This window comes from Cannabis sativa, chromosome 8 (assembly GCF_029168945.1).
Source record: "Cannabis sativa cultivar Pink pepper isolate KNU-18-1 chromosome 8, ASM2916894v1, whole genome shotgun sequence".
In the NCBI taxonomy this organism is placed as follows: Eukaryota; Viridiplantae; Streptophyta; class Magnoliopsida; order Rosales; family Cannabaceae; genus Cannabis; species Cannabis sativa.
Window position 1 is genome coordinate 12,747,466 of NC_083608.1, and position 20,294 is coordinate 12,767,759.

General features: G+C 37.3%; 2 protein-coding genes across 2 annotated transcripts; both read left to right on the forward strand.

Annotated features, from left to right (window-relative positions):
* Window positions 1–4,592: 4,592 nt before the first annotated feature.
* LOC133030402 (uncharacterized) lies at window positions 4,593–6,991 on the forward strand. Its single transcript, XM_061103139.1, has 3 exons — window positions 4,593–6,609; window positions 6,699–6,836; window positions 6,920–6,991. The coding sequence occupies exons 1-3, from the start codon at window positions 6,082–6,084 to the stop codon at window positions 6,989–6,991; spliced, it is 738 nt and encodes a 245-aa protein (XP_060959122.1). The 5' UTR covers window positions 4,593–6,081.
* Window positions 6,992–7,083: 92 nt separating this feature from the next.
* Window positions 7,084–8,817, forward strand: LOC133030150 (uncharacterized). Its single transcript, XM_061102392.1, has 6 exons — window positions 7,084–7,586; window positions 7,671–7,755; window positions 7,871–7,966; window positions 8,081–8,179; window positions 8,269–8,412; window positions 8,495–8,817. Exons 1-6 carry the CDS (start codon window positions 7,108–7,110, stop codon window positions 8,678–8,680), a joined length of 1,089 nt encoding a protein of 362 aa, XP_060958375.1. The 5' UTR covers window positions 7,084–7,107; the 3' UTR covers window positions 8,681–8,817.
* Window positions 8,818–20,294: the final 11,477 nt, after the last annotated feature.

The window sequence follows — 20,294 nt, forward strand, 5'->3', positions numbered from 1 at the left end:
TACTTTTCTTAATATATATATATATGAGTTTATCTCTTTCTTAATTAATCACTTTTTCTTTTCAAATTTTTCTTGCTAATTTTTTTTTTTAATTTTTTGTTTACCGATGGAACAATCTCAGCCCATATGATACAAAAATGAGAGATCTTTTTAATTAGATAGAAAAATTAAGCATAAAAACTCAAAATTTTCTAATTCTACCCATTCATGTGTAATACCCATTAAGAGTGCACCCATATATATATATATATATTAAGAAAAGTAATGTGATTTATGATTCAGAATTAATGTATATATAGATAATTGTTATCGAATTTATTTAAGAGTTTGATAGAAGATTTTTTTTAAAAAAAAATAAAATGATTGAAAATTAATCTATATATATACTAGAAGAAAGGTACGTGCGAGGCACGTATATTTGGTTTAATGTTAGGTGTTTTCTACTTTATTTACAAATAATATAATAAATAATTGAAGAAAAAATATTATTAGTTATTGTTTGAAATTATTTTTAATGTATACAATAAATAAATAATACATTTCACATTAATTAATGTAAATAATGGTATTACAAATTAAAAGTATACTGAATGCAATATATTAGTTTTAAGAAATCTTGATTATCTAATTGCAAATTGTTCTCAAATTAATCCAAAAATAAACTAAAAATTAATATTCAAAATATTAATTAAAAAATATCGTACTTTTAAGAAATTTAAAACATTTTCACACAACATGAATTAAATAATTGTAATTAAAAAAATAATAAAAATATTATATATATAAATACGATATAATAAAACAACCTTTTAATCTTAAGCTTAAAATTAAAATCTAATCAGAACAAGCTAATAAACTTTTCGTTGTTGATTGAGACCACTAACACATCTCACTCGTAAGTACCATTGCTTCTAATTGATATTGGTGCCACAAAGTGAAGAAATCAATAATCAATACTTCACAAAATATAGGATTTTTCAAGAAAATAAAATGAAGATACGAAGCTAGTTGATCTTTAACCAACAGAATAAACACTTTCACAAAGTTGTTCTACATTTAGCAACAAAAAACACCAAACAGAATTTATACAGATATATAAAACATAAATACAACTGTTGTATTGTATTGTTGACTAAAAAAGAACATGATAATGTACTACAATCAGAACCTTCTTTGACAATGAGTCAATGACTACAATAATGATCACAATTGTTCTTTTATTCATTAAAACCCAATAGCCATATTGGAATGTCAATGTTCCAGAACCATTCCTATAAAACACACATAGATTACCTACATAAATATTTCTCTCAAAAGACTCAAATCTTGAAACATTAAACTGAATCATTTATCATAATCCACCAATGTTTAGAGTTTCTAAACAATCAAAATATTAATCTCAATATTAAATATTTATTGAGATTAAAAGAAATAAAAGATTGCAAATAATTGAAACACAAAGAGGTAAGCATAAGAATTTTAAAAATATTGAAGAATCATTATTCGACTTCAATAGATCCTTTTATTTCTGTAAAATGTCAATTAAACTAAAACACTAATGTTCCATGATCATACATATATATATATATATATATATAGAGGAGATTTTCTTAGTCTTTTTGTTTTCCTTCTCAACCTTTTCAACTTTCGGTTTGAACAAAAGGCACCGTTCAAGCAACTCCATAGCTATCTTAGCTTTGTACTTCTCCTCGTAAGGCTTCCTTCCTTTAGCAGTGACAATTTTTTATTTTGAACCCACAATATTGGTAATCTCTCTCAGAGATTCAAGATACTCCTTCTAAATCTGCTTTTGAAATACCAGATAGTTTTACAAAAACGTTCAATAAAAACTTCACAATTTCTTTATAAGTTGAATATAAAGTGATTAAAAAATTGGCATAATACCTTCTTATCTTCAATTATTAATACACGGAACCGCAGTTGAAAACCAAGAGCATAATTGTAGATCTTGTGATATGAAATTAAGTCGTAAAACAAGTACTGAAATATTCTATATATCTGAAGCAATTTCATTATCTCCATGCTGGACTTAAATGCTTCCTTTTCTCATTTAATATAAATATTTATATATGATAACTTTTCTCATTAAATACTTCGTTTAGCCTTTCCTATAATAAACAATAAATACTCATATTTTTTCATTTTGAAATTATATTGTTTACTAAAAAGGAAAATTAGATAACCAATGATTCAGTTTTAAGCTCAATATCATCTCGAATATATAATATGTGCAACTTGTGTTATGCAACTTCTTTTAAATAAAAATAAAAATATAGTCAAGCTACTAATACCACTTCAAATCTTAAAATTGAGTTGAAACATACCAAGAACGAGCTACTAAAGCAGAGGACTAAGACAGGAATTTTAGTGCATGGGAGAGAAGAATCGATTATCTCGTGTTTTATAAAAAGAAAATATCAATTTAAATATTAATGGGATTTATTTTATTATTATTTTATTATATATAAATAATATTTTATTATTTTATTAAATAAAAATAAAAAGTCACCCATGAATTTCTCATAAACCAAGAATTCAGTTATATAGGCACACTTTATATAGAATAGGTATATAAAGGAGAAGTATGAGGCGATGACATGACGATTCAAAATCACTTCAAATAGCACTATCTCTTCTCTCCTTAATTCTCTCATTTTTTAATTTTTTATTAATTTATAAATATCAATTAATCTAAAATATATTTTTATATATATCATAACTCTAAAAATTTAAATCAATTCTCATGTTTTGTTTTTTTTTTTTCTGTTTAAAAGGATATTTTTTTTAAAAATCAATATATATATATATTAGTAAGTTTATCATAATATGCTATTAATTAATTAAAAATAAAATTTAAATTAAAAAAAAAACTACAGACGTGTAGTTATTATTTTTTTAAAAAAAGAATTATATATACTATTAAGTTTATAGGGACCGGATTTTGTCCCGTTACTGTACGAACACGGATTGCAATCCGTGATGTACTGTAACCGTCGGATGGGCAGTTACTTTGATCCAAAGGTTGGGGTTCATGTAGGGGTTGATGTAGGGGTATGTAGGGTTAAATAAATGGGTACCGGCTACTTTTTTGAAATTTAAATTTATTAAAAAATGGAAAAGTGAACAGTTACATCCATCAATCAAGTCCTATCAACCTATCAACCGTCGTCCCTCTCCACTATACCATTTCATTGTTATTTTTATTTTGTTGTTTATTTTGCAAAGTTCTTTCATTTCCATTTTCATCTCTGCTAGGGAAAAAGCAAAGTTCTTTCATATCCATTTTCTTTTTCATTTTCCATTTTGTTTTTCCATTTTCCATTTTCATTTGAGTTGGTGAAACCCATACTGTACATTTTGTTCACTGTGGTGTACATTACTCGAAGTCTGCCATTGTTGGAGTTGTTACAGGGAGTGTCAACGGTGGGTTTTACACTTTGTCCGTTCTACTTTACATACTTTTCACAGAAAAAAAAATACATTTTTCAAGCGAACGTGGTGTTTTTGCATTTTCGTGTACTTAATATCTTCCATTTTGTCTCAGGTGTGGAGGGTGAGGTGTGGCAAGGATTGTGCATTTCTGTGTGGAGGTATTACTTTCTCTATCTCTCTCTATCTCTTTCTCTCTGGTTTTGTGTTGAATGGAGTTTGTATTTCTTTCTCTCTGTCTCCCCCCGTGCATGTGCTTGGTTGTTAGTGTGGAATGTACTGTAAATTGTTTTGAGTTTTTCGTTTTAGTTTTTTATGAATATATGATTCGGTATTTCTATTTAAAGTGGAATGCACTGTAATTTAGGGGTTTTGATTTAGGTATTTTGATTTCGGTATTTGTGAAATGTGTTAGTTGACTTGTTTGGATTTTGAATATTTGGGGATTGGATAAATGGAGATTTTTTGAGCAATATGACAAAACTCATTTCAATTTAAAAATCTGAACCCAATAAAACAAAAATAGTTGTATTGTTATTATTATTATGGCCTTATGTATAGGTATTAGAGAAAAAGATGTTATCTTTTTCAGTTATGTGTACGGTGAAGACTAAAGATATAAATGTATCATATGTTTTTGAGCAACACCCCAAAAATATAATTCACAAGTTCTATAATATTAGGTTGGATATTGTTTTAGTGATCTTATCATTATGTAACTGATTTTGCTTTCTTTCTTGTTTTTGGGATAAAATATGAAAACATCAAGTATTTGTAAGTATGGTACCAATTTTAGAGGCACTAAACTTATTGGTACTGAGCATAATGTCATACAATTTAAATATCCTAATAGAAATAGGAGATATTATCAAACCAAACAAGTTGTGTATTGAATTAAAAACTTAACACAGATAAATTAGGAGTACTATTAAAAATTCGGATAAGAATAATTTAAAAAAAATATATGTTTTAAATTTTGTAAAGATATTTGTACTATAGAAAATAAAATTTTCATACATTTTTGAGACCTTATGAAATTAAAACCCTTTCGAAATTTTTTCACTTATGCAGATAGAATTCATCTTATAAAATAGTATCAAAAGAAAACTATTTTGTAAAGTAATATAGAAGTGGACAAGGTTTAGAAGTCCCATTTTGCAACCCCATCAAAGCTTAATGTTCATACTTGAGGAAGTGTAATAAGACATTAGTAAGTACTCTAGTTAGCAAGTAAAACATTAGTTGCATTCTCCTTTGAAGAATTATGGAGTTTTTGACTATGTTAGGTATAGGGAAAAAATGTGGAAGGGATAGAAAATAAGTTTAAAAAATTGTGGTAGATCCTTATTATTTATTCTTCTCAGTGTATATTTTCATGTTCCTTCTGCATCTACACTGAGATGCCTACAATAAAATCTTAATATAATTGTTTCTATATTTTATATTACATATGTTGGCATCATTGTATGTTAAAAGTGAATACTGTATAACTGACTTTGCTGGGATGGTATTGTAATAGTAAATTATCTTAGGAAAATATGATAACTTGGAAGCAAAGGGAGACTATTTTGCAACAAGATGAGTGATTTTTATTGTTATTATTACTTGTTTATTTTATTAATTGTTTGTGAACTGCTGTACTTTGCGGTTTTTTTGTTCCAATCAGTAACTGGAGTTGTTGGTTTGGTACAACCCACTCGATTTTGGGAAATTGACATTGCTTTTAATTGAATTTTAATCTTATTTGAATTTTCCTTTTGGGAAATTAGAATTATAACAAAACTAACAATTTACAGAATCCATTATTTAGGCATATTGGTACATTGTACTTAACAGTTTCCATGTAATACATATTATGAAATTATGTTATATGGGAAGAGATGCTTACCTGTTATTGTACACATATAGAAAATTAAGTGTCGGGATGTCATGAATACACTGAAATGTTAGACAATTGCATGAATTATTCAAAGTCTTTGTCTTCCAATATTTTAGTGTTTTGAATGTTTGTTAATTTAAGTTATTTTGTCTTGTGTAATAGGTTTATAAAATGGTATTTAAACGGAAGAGGGGGGCTGCTGCAGACAAAAAGGATGCAGCAGAGATAAAGAAGAAGGATCCGAAGGAAGCTTGGCCGAAGTACTAGTGAGTTATTTGTGGCAGTTATTTTAGTGGTAATATTTTTTGGTTTTGAAAATAATATTTATAATTCCATTCCTTTATTTAATTGATGCAGCCAAGCCAATTTCTATGCTTATGCTGATGCACACAAAGAGAAACCTAAAGCAGATGTGAGTGACTTGGACTGTGTTATGGATCTTTTATTTTTTATCTTTGATTTAGCGTACTTTTGTTAATAATCGAGTCTTAATATTGCAGGTGCTTCGTAGTTTTAAGGAGCAATTCAAGCTTCTTAGCGATGAAGAGATTGACAATTGGGCTGCATACGAAGTCGAGGCTTCCCCCGCCAAGGTTGGTGGTAGAGGGAAAGGGAAGAAGGTGAAGGAGACATTATCTGCTGAGCCAGGGATTGACAACAACGAAGGTGTGGGGGACGTTCAAGTTTCTGGTCGTTGCTCATTCGAGCGTTTGGGGAGAATAGTCCCACTGCTCAACGAGGCTCAAAAAGAAATGGTGAGAAATGCCGGTTTCTCAACATTTTTAAGGGAGGATGCCCCGTACATAGACGCTAAGATAGTTAGTTGGCTGATCGATCACGTGGATCCAACCACTTCTCGGCTGGAGATATTTGGAAGAACAATCCAACTATCCTCCAAGCTGTTTGAGGATGTCATGGGAATCCGGGATGGCGGAGAACCCGTGGCAACCGAAAGTGAGCGTGACCTGGTTGAGTTTGACGTCCTCTTCAAGGCCAAGGACTATAGGTATTCCCTGACTTTGCTGGAGAATGAGCTCAGGGAAACCAGCGACAGTGACTACCTGTTTCTCATTAAGTTTCTCCTTGTCTGTATTGGAACTGTGTTGCTGCCGAAGAATGGTACCGAGGTCAGCACTAGCTACATGCATTCTTTAGTTGACATAAGGTCAATTAAGAAGAAGAATTGGGCGACTGCCGGATATCGATATCTAATGAGCTCTCTACACCGGTACAAGACGAAGAACACCAAAAATGTCTCCGGTTGCACGATATTTTTACAGGTAAGTTTTCGAATTATTGTGATGGTAGTAATTTTATTCTCTCGTATACTGGTGTGGTAATATATGTATGCACTTTTGTTTGGTGGCAGCTTGTATATTTGACGCACGTAGACTGGACTGCTACTCACGTGGACCGAACTGTGGCTCCAATTGACTTTTGGACCACAAAACACTGCAAGTCAGTGTACAAGTGGATTCGAGACCAGGGTGGTCACACAAGTGGAAAGGTACATTTAGTACTTCAATTTTCTAATGCGTTAGAATTTTATTTGAGAGATATGCTAACTAGTTTTTTTGGTGTACTAAGCAGGTGAAGTTGACTAACACGTATGTGTTACTGCCAAGTTTTGAATCCGTCCGTAGTTGGGCAACCCACAAATGACGCAATATACAAAGCCGTGTGTGAGTTGAAAGATGAGGTCTTCCGCTTGATTTGAAGGTGAGAAGCGCAAAAGAGCCGTTGCGAAGGTACTCTCCACTTACCTTGGGAAGGGGACTATGAAAGAAGTGTTGGAGATACCTGAGACGAGCAAAGTTCAGCGCTCGCTTTCGTTCAACGGGGAGACCGAGAAGAAGGATGACGTGGGTGTCGAGGAAAAGGATGGTGAAGGGACGAAGGATGACGTGGGTGTCGAGGAAAAGGATGGTGAAGGGACGAAGGATCAATTGGAAGAGGATGTTGATGATGTAGAGAGTGTCCCTTCACTTAATCTATCAGAAGAGAAGGTCGTTGTTACAACTAAGGTGGTTGTTTCTGATGATTCGTTTGAGGTTATGAACTTTTGGGGAGAAGATCTCCCCGCTATTGTAAAAGAGGAAGTTGAGCAGACAGTGAAGGATGATTTTGATGATGCTGCGTTCGAAAGATTCAAAGAATCTGGAGGGAAGGTGATTGGTCCGTTCACTGTGAAGAAGGGTTACTCAAATCAACAGTACGAGTTGTTCCGTTACATTTTCTCTAGCGCCAATGATCCGAGGTAATCTCATGTGTCATGATTACTGTGTACGTAGTTGATATTAGTACATTCGTTTCGTTGTTGATTATTTGTTTGGTATTTCAGTGAAGTGTTAGCCCATTTTGGGAAGGTTGAGGTCGAGCGGAGGTATTTCAAATGCATGAAACCGGAGACCGATATATCAAACAGTGTACGTAGAAGTTGGCATTTGGGTGCTTTGAAATTTGTAGTTCATTATTTTAGTTAATGCCATTTACAAATTGTATGAATGACAACATAACGGATATTGTTTGTGTAAATGTCAGGTCATTGATTGCTTTGCTCAAATCATGAATTTTCGAGAGAAGAAGCGCAACGGCATTGGAAGTAAGAGAACTTGGTTTATGCCCACCAGAATTTCGGTATGAAATTTGATATTTAAAAGTGGACATGAATCTTTTGTATTTGTGCTGTAAACTCTGTTAAATCTATGTTTTTATTTAAAATGTAATCTATTATGTGTGCTTATTGTGCAGAGCAAGTTACTTGGAAGAACGATGACTGTGGAGAGGATGGCGAAGGAGCAAGAGTGGTCCACTCTTTATTACGATGCAGATTTGAGTTTATGTCACACTGTAATTTGCATTTTCTTGAAACTTTTGTGTTGAATCAAATGTGTGTAGTTCAATTTTCTAATGACGTTGTTTGTTTTACTTTGTCGCAGATGGTGGTACCCCTACTGGATACCGATAGTGCTCCGCACTGGTTTGCGGCGAATGTGAGCATGGTTAATACAACAGTGGAAATAAGGGACTCGTTGTCTTCTGCAATGCATAAGAGGTCACGTCGGAGCACCTGCGTAGAGATGGTATGCACGTGTGTACACGGTTTGCCGTTTTATTAGTGTAATTGCACTAATCTCAACTGTGATTGTTTTAATTTTTTTGCAGCTCCAGACTTTGGACCAATTGTTTGCCCCTGTCAAGCCAGGAGACCTGAATTTCAGCGAGTTTGTAATTATTTCTTCAAGCAAGGACTACCCACAACAACAAAATGGCCACGATTGTGGAATGTTTGTAATGAAGTACATGGAATCACTGTTCGAGGAAAATGAAATATTGGAAGAGGTAATGTAATGTTGATTTCTTTAGTTTAAGTTTTCATCCAGTTAACTAACTGTTTATATTGTGAAAATTGAGTTGTCAATCTATTTTTTGATGGATTTGTTTCTATGGATTTGGTTGTCATGTGTATTACTGAATTGGTTTCCTAATGTACAATGCAAGCTTTGATCCTATTGAAGCCGACTGGATTGTGTTGGGAAAATTGTCACCCACGAGAGTAACAAGGCTAAACATGCTGTGATGGAGGGAGTTAAGAAGCAATTTGGATTGAGCAAAACCAAAGTTCTTCCATCAACATCTACAACTATACCATTACGTAGTCCATCAAGGTCTCCTCGAGACCCCCGATTCAGCACAGCGAAGGCCAGGTCCGAAAACATGTGGACTGGCAAGAGCAAGTCCCCGAAAACACGTCATTCTAAAAGGCTGGCCATAAGTAACAAGTAGTATATTACAATGGTTACAAAAGTTACTTTATTTATATATTTACTATGTTCAGTACAATGGTTACAAAAGTTAGGTTTTAGGTCGTAAATTATATTTAGTCAGTCATGTTATATACTTGCATCATACTACTGTTAGGTGATTTGGAATTGCACTAATGTTGGTGATTTTATAATTTACTATAGGGTAAGACTTGTGGTAGTTTTTAGAATTTGGTGGAACTGATTATTATTATTGTATGGTCATTATTACTATTATTGTGAATATTATTTCGGTTGTTACACTTTTCCATTACTATTAGGTTTTGGATTTTTTTTTACCATAACAATATGTGAAGTACATTATTCTGAAAATGAAACTAACCAATTTTACATTCTTTTTCGCACTATCTGTTTTAGTCCAATGATGTCCATAGCCAAAATAATAAAAATACTTATACTTATGTACTTTCCCATTATTATTGTGAATATTATTACTGTTGTTATATTTTGCCAGTACTATTAGGTTTTGGATAGTGAAGTACATTATTTTCAAAATGAAATTGACCAATTTTACTCCAATTATGTCCAAAATAATAAAAATACCTACACTTATGTACGAAGGCATTAATTCTGGCCTTGGACATAAATTTGGATCAAAAAGAGTAAGTACAGTACAATTATGAGAAATAATAACTCTGTCACACAATTTCCTTTGTAACAATTTTACCACTTCTAAATAATGTAATTAAAGGCTATAAAAAAAAACTGTTTTCCAAAAATGCAGTGTATAGAACATCAACCTTTACAACAATTATATGGATACCTCCAACATATTAAAAATTATAAACAATGGTACCAATCTATTCAACATTAAACACATAGTTAAAGTACTGTACAGTAATGAGACATAATAACTCTGGCGTTCACACAATTTCACCATTTCTAAATAATGCAATTAAAAGCTACCAAAATAAATAAAGGTTACTGTTTTTCAAAAATGCAATGTATTGAACATCAACGTTTGAAAATGGTAGCAATCTATTAAACATTAAACTTTGAAAAAAAAAGTTGAAGTATTTTTAAAATGCAAATTAGTGAAACACAACAATATTGACTAAGTTATTATGACACTTTTTGGATTATATTGTGAAAATTACCGATATTTATCTTTAAATCCTAGTATTTCACACTAGACTAATTACTGTACTACGCACATATTGACATTCACAATCAATGACGAAATAGTAATTAAGAAATTTTTAATAGAACCAACTTAAATGCCTACCTTTCCTTTGAATTACGTCTTTAAAAAACATAAAATAAACATCATACCACATACAATATCTCTAACGAAATAAAAGTTGGCAAATGATGAAGAGGCAAATAAATATAATGAAATATAATTTTTTAATAATGTTTTCATGGTGCATCTTCTCTTTCTCCAAACTCCTTACTTGGTTTCGCAAACCGAGAGTAGTGTCTGCAGGTTTTTTAGGATGAGCTTGATCGATCCAACAAAAGTAATCACATCCTCGACTTTCGTTGTTCTCCTGAATTTAAAATAAGTACATCACCATATTTACAAAGCCTAGTTTAAAATATTATTAAGGCGTTCGAAGTCTTACATAGTGCGGACATCCAAAGAAGCTGTAACACCCTAACTACCATAGGCGTATTACGTGAGTTTTAAACATACTGTGCAGCTCGTTGCTAATCAACGAGGTTTATGGAAAAACGTGATTAATTAAAATTTTGCTTTTTTAATTAAACTTATAAACAACATTACAAAAGACTCGGGATCCCGATTATAAAAATCATTTACAAAAAGATTTAACTGATTAACTGTTACAAAAATAAAAGTCGTCTAACGACCAGTTACAAAAATTCAGCCTTGCTTTCCCGAGGATCGTACGCTCCAGGCCTAACCGCCCCGACATGTAAAATCTCATAAGCTCGCTCACGGTCCATCAGCTATAGCCTTGCCTTTACCTACACATGAACATAAACTGTGAGTCGACAGACTCAGTAAGAAAAGCATAATAATATCATACATAAAACTAACTGCCGTGTCCAACACGATACTGAGTCCCGCTACTGCCATGTCCAACATGGTACTGAGCCACTACTGCCATGTCCAACATGGTACTGAGTTCTGAACGTTCATAGGGACGGTACTATTGACACGTAAAAACCTGATCGGTCGAACCGGTCATACTCCGGCTGCTGGTCATACTCCAGCCTGTACCGACGTGTTACTATATCCTCCTGATCGGTCGAACCGGTCATACTCCGCCGCTGGTCATACTCCAGCCCTGTACCGACGGGATACGTCAATAGCACGGAACCACCAACCAAGTGTCGACTGATCGGTCAAACCGGTCATACTCCGGCTGCTGGTCATACTCCAGCCTGTACCGACGTGACATGGTTGGATGGTTCGAAGCCAACATACAACTAATGTAATCTAATAGGCTTCCTACATGCACGCTAAACATGTAATCTACATATGCATACTGTTATACTAATCTTACCTGGATTCCGAATTCAGGTGTGCCGGTCAACCTGACTGGAACTGAAGCCGAGCTACGGACATCGGCTCCTAAACCATAAAAATCACAACGCTATACGTGACACGCTAAATCACTTCCCGGGGACTAAAACTTGAAACTAAAAGTTTCCCTATCGATAAAAAGCATGGCAATACCCCTAAAAACATAAAAACGAGGAAAACTAGGGTCCCTGAATTTTCCCCAACCGGTAGACCGGTTGCCCAACCGGAATTCCGGTTCTGGAAAATTCAGAACCCCCATCCGGAATTCCGGATGTACAACCGAATTCCGGTTCCTCGCAAAGAAACCCAAATTCTCATAACTTGCACAATTCAACCCCAAATCACCTCAAACTTTCCAGACCTGTTCTATACCTTCCCTAGAACATATCCAAGGCATCAAAACAACCCAGAAACCTCAAACATGAAAAATGCCATTGGAGCTCAAGCTTTGAGTTCTAAACTCAAACTTGAGCAAAACCACCTAATCAAGCATTCCACTAGCTTAATTCTACTTAATCAAGTTTATCTAAGCCTCTGGAAACAATTAAAAACATCAGCAACATCACAGAAACAGATTACACAATATTCATGTTGAAAATCAAACTTTTGCATAATAAACCTCTAGCATGCTCAACCTAGGAATCATACTTCACAAGAGCTTAATTACCAACTAAAAATCATGCTTTAAACTACAGAAAACATCAACAAAACACAGCAGCAACAACTTCAATTAATCATGCATGCATCACCATTTTCATCATTTTTTTCCAACAAATTAAAGAGAGCAAGTTAGAGATTACATACCACAACAAGAATTCACAATATAGGTTGAATCAAGCTTGAAAAACCCAGCCTTTGAATCCCAAAACCCAGCCGAAAATGAGAAGGAAAAGAGAGAGGTTTTGAAAGCTTTTCTTTGAAATTTTCTTTCCTTTTTCTTTACTTAGTTATTTTTTGATAAAAAGAGAAATGAAATATACCACATACACTATTCATTTCAGCCAAGTAAACATAAATAAATATTTAATTTTCATTTAACAAATTCACATAAGACAAAACACTAATGGGGCAAAAAGACCATTTTGCCCCTCCACCATAAAATCACATAATTCATACTAAAGGGGTATTTTTGGGACATTCTAAATTCCCGGCCATTCCCGACATTCCCAATGTCTAAAACCCGTCCCCAAACTACTAACATACTAAGTTGTGATTTCTACTGAGCCAAACGCCGAGTTCCAAAATACCGGGCACCGGAAATGCAAAATATGCAACTACTGAATTCCATAAATAACAGTAATAAATTATTTAAATAGCTATAAATAATTTCTTAATTAATCATAACCAACTGATAATTTCCAAATTAACTAAGCGGGCTTTACAACTATCCCCCCCTTAAAAGGATTTCGTCCCCGAAATCTAACCTGAATAACTCTGGATATTGAGCTCTCATATCTGACTCTAGCTCCCAGGTGGCTTCTTCCACCTTACTGTTTCTCCAGAGAACCTTGACCAATGCTATGGTCTTATTCCGAAGGACTTTATCCTTTCTATCCAGGATCTGCACTGGTTGCTCCTCATATGACATGTCTGGCTGAAGCTGAAGACTCTCATAACTGAGTATATGAGAGGGGTCTGAAACGTATTTTCTCAACATTGAGACATGGAATACGGCGTACTACTTCTTGATAATTTGGAGAGGCAATGCTAACCGATATGCCACTTGACCTATCTTCTCGAGAATCTCGAAAGGTCCTGTAAACCTAGGGCATAACTTGCCTCTTTTCCCGAAACGTTTAATCCCCTTCATCGGAGATACCCGTAAAAACACATGTTCCCCTACTTGGAACTCAACATCCCTGCGTTTCGGATCCGCGTAACTCTTCTGTCTGCTCTGTGAGGCAAGCATTCTAGCTTTTATCTTCTCCATCGCCTCATTGGTCCGCTGAACTGACTCTGGACCTAGGTATTTCCTCTCCCCCGTCTCATCCCAGTGGATAGGGGATCTACATTTCCTACCGTACAACAGTTCATAGGGAGCCATCCCTATCGTACTCTGATAACTGTTGTTGTAAGAAAATTCTATCAACGGTAGATACTTACTCCATGAGCCTTCAAAGTCCATAACACAGGCTCTCAGCATGTCCTCCAATATCTGAATTGTCCTTTCGGACTGACCATCTGTCTGAGGATGGAATGCTGTACTGAATTTCAGCTTTGTACCCATTGCCTGTTGCAAACTTTGCCAAAATTTGGAGGTGAATTTCGGATCCCTGTCCGAAACTATAGACTTCGGTACCCCGTGAAGTCTCACTATTTCTCTAACATATAACTCTGCCAACTGATCCACTGTAAATGTTGTTCTAACCGGCAGAAAATGAGCAGATTTCGTAAATCGGTCCACCACTACCCAGATGGAATCATGCAAACCCGTGGTCCTAGGTAACCCGACCACAAAATCCATCGTAATATCCTCCCATTTCCATTCTGGTAGGGTTAGAGGCTGCAACAACCCTGCTGGTCTCTGATGTTCAGCCTTGATCTGCTGACAAGTGAGGCATCTCGATACGAATTCTACCAAATTCTTCTTCATACCGTTCCACCAGAAGTACGGTTTCAAATCTTGGTACATCTTGGTGGTGCCGGGATGCAGAGAATACGGGGTAGAATGAGCCTCCTCAAAGATCTCGTTTCTCAATTCCACACTGTTCGGAACACAAACCCTGGCTTTATACAAAAGCATCCCACTATCTGACATCGAAAAGTCTTTGGCTTGACCAGCCAATACCTCATCTCGGATCTTCACTAACTCCGGATCTGTCATCTGAGCGACTTTTATTCTTTCTAATAGATCAGATTGCTGCGTCAAGTTGTGAAGCTGACCTACCAAAAACTCAATGCTGGATCTAACCATATCCTCTGCTAGCTGAGGTGAGATCTGAACCATGCTAGCTACTTGCCCGGGACCCTTTCTACTCAGGGCATCAGCCACTACATTGGCTTTTCCGGGATGATAGAGGATCTCGCAATCGTAATCCTTCACTAATTCCAACCAACGCCTTTGTCTCATATTCAAATCTTTCTGAGTAAAGAAATACTTGAGACTTTTATGGTCGGTATAGATCTCGCACTTCTCCCCATAAAGGTAATGCCGCCAAATCTTCAGTGCAAAAACCACTGCAGCCAATTCTAAATCATGAGTCGGGTATCGCTGTTCATAATCCTTTAACTGACGGGAGGCATAAGCGATAACCCGATCGGCTTGCATCAATACGCACCCCAAACCCTGTTTGGATGCGTCACAGTAGACTACGAACTTTTCCTTGTCCGAAGGCAAAGCTAGCACCGGAGCAGTAATCAACCTCTGCTTCAGTTCCTGAAAGCTAGCTTCGCACTTATCTGACCAAATAAACCGCCGATTCTTCTTTGTAAGCTCGGTTAGGGGCATTGATATCTTGGAGAACCCCTCCACGAACCTACGGTAGTACCCAGTTAATCCCAAGAAGCTTCTGATCTCTGTCACTGTCTTCGGTCTCGGCCAATCTCTGACGGATTCAATCTTTCCGGAATCCACCTTGATCCCATCTTTACTCACAATGTGCCTTAGGAAGGACACCTGAGATAGCCAGAACTCACATTTCTTGAACTTGGCATAAAGTCTATGTTCTCGAAGCCGTTGCAGTACCATCTGAAGATGTAACTCATGCTCCTCTTCTGATTGAGAGTACACGAGGATGTCGTCGATAAACACAATCACACAGATATCGAGGAAATCCTTGAATACTCTAATCATCAGGTCCATGAATGCTGCAGGAGCATTGGTTAGTCCGAATGACATAACCAGAAACTCGTAATGTCCATACCTAGTGCGGAAAGCCATCTTTGGAATGTCCTCCTCTCGGATTCTCAACTGATGATAACCCAAACGGAGATCAATCTTAGAAAAGACTGTCTTCCCCTGAAGCTGATCGAACAAGTCATCGATCCTAGGTAATGGATATTTATTCTTCACTGTTAGCTTGTTCAACTCCCTGTAGTCGATGCACATCCTCATAGATCCATCCTTCTTCATGACGAACAAAACCGGGGCTCCCCAGGGTGACACACTGGGCCGAATGAACCCTATGTCAAGCAACCCTTGGAGCTGAATCTTTAATTCCTTAAGTTCAGCTGGAGCCATTCTATATGGGGCTTTGGAAACCGGTTCCACCCCTGGTGCCAAGTCAATCACGAAATCAATCTCCCGCTGAGGTGGTAACCCTGGAAGTTCTTCGGGAAAAACGTCCAAAAAAATTCCCGAACCACTCTGATGTCCTCTGGCCGAATGGTGTCTGGCCGAGTGGTGTCCACCACCACGGCCAGAAACCCTAAGCACCCGCCGTGCAACAATTCTCTCGCTGACATAGCCGAGATCACCGGGATCCGAGATCCCTGAACCGAACCAACAAATACAAATGGTTCTTCACTTTCCGGTTGGAAGACCACCATCTTCCTTTTACAGTCAACGCTCGCCGAATATTTAGATAGGAAATCCATTCCTAAAATAATATCAAATTCGACTAAACTCATCTCTACCAGATCAGCACTTAACTCTCTACCATCTATCCTGATTGGCCAAGGCCTAATCCACCTATTGGAGACAACCAATCCTCCGCCAGGTAATAGGGTTCCAAACCGTGATTCATATCTATCATACAGTCTTTCCAATTTTCTAAAGACTTTGGTTGCCACATAAGACATTCTTGACCTAAACACTCACCCGGAGGATGCCTCTTACTAATGAGACACTCCATTAGGAATAACGGGTCTCAACACTAGCCTGACGACTGTCTTGATTCTGGTTCCCTCGGAACCTCTTGTTCTGCCTCGAGCCACCGGATGCAGTGGATGATTTCCTCCTCCAGTCCATGGCCGAACCACTACCTCCCCTGCTGAAACCTGACGCAGAAAGGGTAGGAGCCCCGCCACATTCCGAAGTCCTAACTGATTCCACATACATCTAGTTGCGCCCTCAGCTCACCATACTTTCTTCGCCATCTCAACTTAGATGGTCTTATCGTCGGTAGTGATCATAAAGTCATACTTGATCTTCACCTTAAGTCCATCGAGATATTTTCTTTCTTACTGAAATCGGTTGGCGCAAATCCCGAGGCTAACCTCGCCAACCGGCTGAACTGAGTAATATATTCCGTCATGCTCATATTCTCTCGCTGGGTCAGGTGGGCGAACCCTTTCCTCTTGGCGTTTCTGACCGCCTCGTTATAACATTTAACGCTGAAGAGTTCCTAAAACCTTTCCCAGGTCATAGTGATAACGTCATGGATCTAAGACACCATGTCCCACCAGACCAGAGCGTCTTCTAAAAACTGAAAAGTGGCACTCACCACTCTGTCGTTCCCGGTGACACCCATAAAGTTCAAGATCTTAGTGATCACCGTCAGCCACTGCTCGGCTTTCATCACGTCCGGACCTCCCAGGAAAACCGGAGGTGCCTGCTTCCGGAACCGCTCGAACAAAGGTTCCAATCTAATGGCCGCCACCACTATCTCGGCCTGGGCAGCAGGGGCAGGTGCCACTGGAACTACGGGCACTGGAACTGCAAGAGCACCCTGCTGTCTCAACCTCTGAATCTCGAGATCTTGCTCTTCTATCCGGGCTTGCATTTTCGCAAACCGTAACTTCCCAATTCTGGGCTTCCTGATTGACTTGGGCAGCCTGCGGCGAGTTAACATCACTCCAACCGCGAACCCTGCCCCTGGGACCTCTACCTCGGCCCATAACACTTGAGGGGAACTGAGCTCCTCGACCTTGATCTGACCCGACTGAGATGCCCTGACTCCTAATATTTCGTCTGGCGTCCATCTAGTCTGAACCGCCTCGAAATCCCGAGTTGGCACTCAGGTCACGATCATCGAGAGCTTACTAATGCCGCTTAATTTGGAAATTAAAAACGAAACATGCGCCTATTCTACTATCAGGCTACTAACATGCTTCCTAACAGGCTTTTCTTTTTTTATAACTGAATAAAATAAACTACTAAAGCAATAAAGGCTTACTGAACCGTGAACCGAGCTAAGCTCATGATGATTGTACATGTCGTGACGATCTTCGGAAGACAACACAGCGGCTACGATACCAAATTGTAACACCCTAACTACCATAGGCGTATTACGTGAGTTTTAAACATACTGTGCAGCTCGTTGCTAATCAACGAGGTTTATGGAAAAACGTGATTAATTAAAATTTTGCTTTTTTAATTAAACTTATAAACAATATTACAAAAGACTCGGGATCCCGATTATAAAAATCATTTACAAAAAGATTTAACTGATTAATAGTTACAAAAATAAAAGTCGTCTAACGACCAGTTACAAAAATTCGGCCTTCTTGTCCCGAGATCGTACGCTCCAGCCTAACCGCCCCGACATGTACAATCTCATAAGCTCGCTCACGGTCCATCGGCTATAGCCTTGCCTTTACCTACACATGAACATAAAGCGTGAGTCGACGGACTCGCAAGAAAAGCATAATAATATCATACATAAAACTAACTCGCCGTGTCCAACAAGATACCGAGTCCCGCTACCGCCATGTCCAACATGGTACCGAGCCACCATCGCCATGTCCAACATGGTGCGAGTTACGAACGTTCATAGGGACGCGTACTATTGACACGTAACAACCTGATCGGCCGAACCGGTCATACTCCGGTCCCGCCGGTCATACTCCGGCTGTACCGACGTGTTACTATATCCTCCCGATCGGTCGAACCGGTCATACTCCGCCGCTGGTCATACTCGGCTGTGTACCGACGGATACGTCAATAGCACGGAACCACCAACCAAGTGTCGGCTGATCGGTCAAGCCCGGTCATACTCCGGCTTACGGTCATACTCCGGCTGTACCGACGTGACATGGTTGGATGGTTCGAAGCCAACATACAACTAATGTAATCTAATAGGCTTCCTACATGCACGCTAAACATGTAATCTACATATGCATACCGTTATACTAATCTTACCCGGATTCGAATTCGGGTGTGCCGTCAACCCGACCGGAACCGAAGCCGAGCGGCGGACATCGGCTCCTAAACCATAAAAATCACAACGCTATACGTGACACGCTAAATCACTTCCCGGGGACTAACACTTGAAACTAAAAGTTTCCCTATCGATAAAAAGCATGGCAATACCCATAAAAACATAAAAACGAGGAAAACTAGGGTCCCTGAATTTTCCCAACCGTGAGACCCAGGTTGCCAACCGGAATTCCGGTTCCGGAAAATTCAGAACCCCCATCCGAATTCCGGATGTACAACCTAATTCCGGTTCCTCGCGAGCGACAAACCCAAATTCTCATAACTTGCACAATTCAACCCCAAATCACCTCAAACTTTCCAGACCTGTTCTATACCTTCCCTAGAACATATCCAAGGCATCAAAACAACCCAGAAACCTCAAACATGAAAAATGCCATTGGAGCTCAAGCTTTGAGTTCTAAACTCAAACTTGAGCAAAACCACCTAATCAAGCATTCCACTAGCTTAATTCTACTTAATCAAGCTTATCTAAGCCTCTGGAAACAATTAAAAACAACAGCAACATCACAGAAACAGATTACACAATATTCATGTTGAAAATCAAACTTTTGCATAATAAACCTCTAGCATGCTCAACCTAGGAATCATACTTCACAAGAGCTTAATTACCAACTAAAAATCATGCTTTAAACTACAGAAAACATCAACAAAACACAGCAGCAACAACTTCAATTAATCATGCATGCATCACCATTTTCATCATTTTTTTTCCAACAAATTAAAGAGAGCAAGTTAGAGATTACATACCACAACAAGAATTCACAATATAGGTTGAATCAAGCTTGAAAAACCCAGCCTTTGAATCCCAAAACCCAGCCGAAAATGAGAAGGAAAAGAGAGAGGTTTTGAAAGCTTTTCTTTGAAATTTTCTTTCCTTTTTCTTTACTTAGTGATTTTTTGATAAAAAGAGAAATGAAATATACCACATACACTATTCATTTCAGCCAAGTAAACATAAATAAATATTTAATTTTCATTTAACAAATTCACATAAGACAAAACACTAATGGGGCAAAAAGACCATTTTGCCCCTCCACCATAAAATCACATAATTCATACTAAAGGGGTATTTTTGGGACATTCTAAATTCCCGGCCATTCCCGACATTCCCAATGTCTAAAACCCGTCCCCAAACTACTAACATACTAAGTTGTGATTTCTACTGAGCCAAACGCCGAGTTCCAAAATACCGGGCACCGGAAATGCAAAATATGCAACTACTGAATTCCATAAATAACAGTAATAAATTATTTAAATAGCTATAAATAATTTCTTAATTAATCATAACCAACTGATAATTTCCAAATTAACTAAGCGGGCTTTACAGAAGCGACGACCCGGATTTGCTCTACTGCTAGAAGTCCATACATAAGCTAGATCACCACAGTAGCAATGGGGGTGTCCCCCAAGTGAATTTTTCCATGAAGGGAAATCCCTCTCGAACCCGTAGGGGTCCTCTCCAGAACCAGCCACCATGTTTTTTTTTTTAACAAACCAAATTAGGGTGTTATTGAGGCTTGAAAAGGAGTGTTTCCGTCGACCTTATGGTGG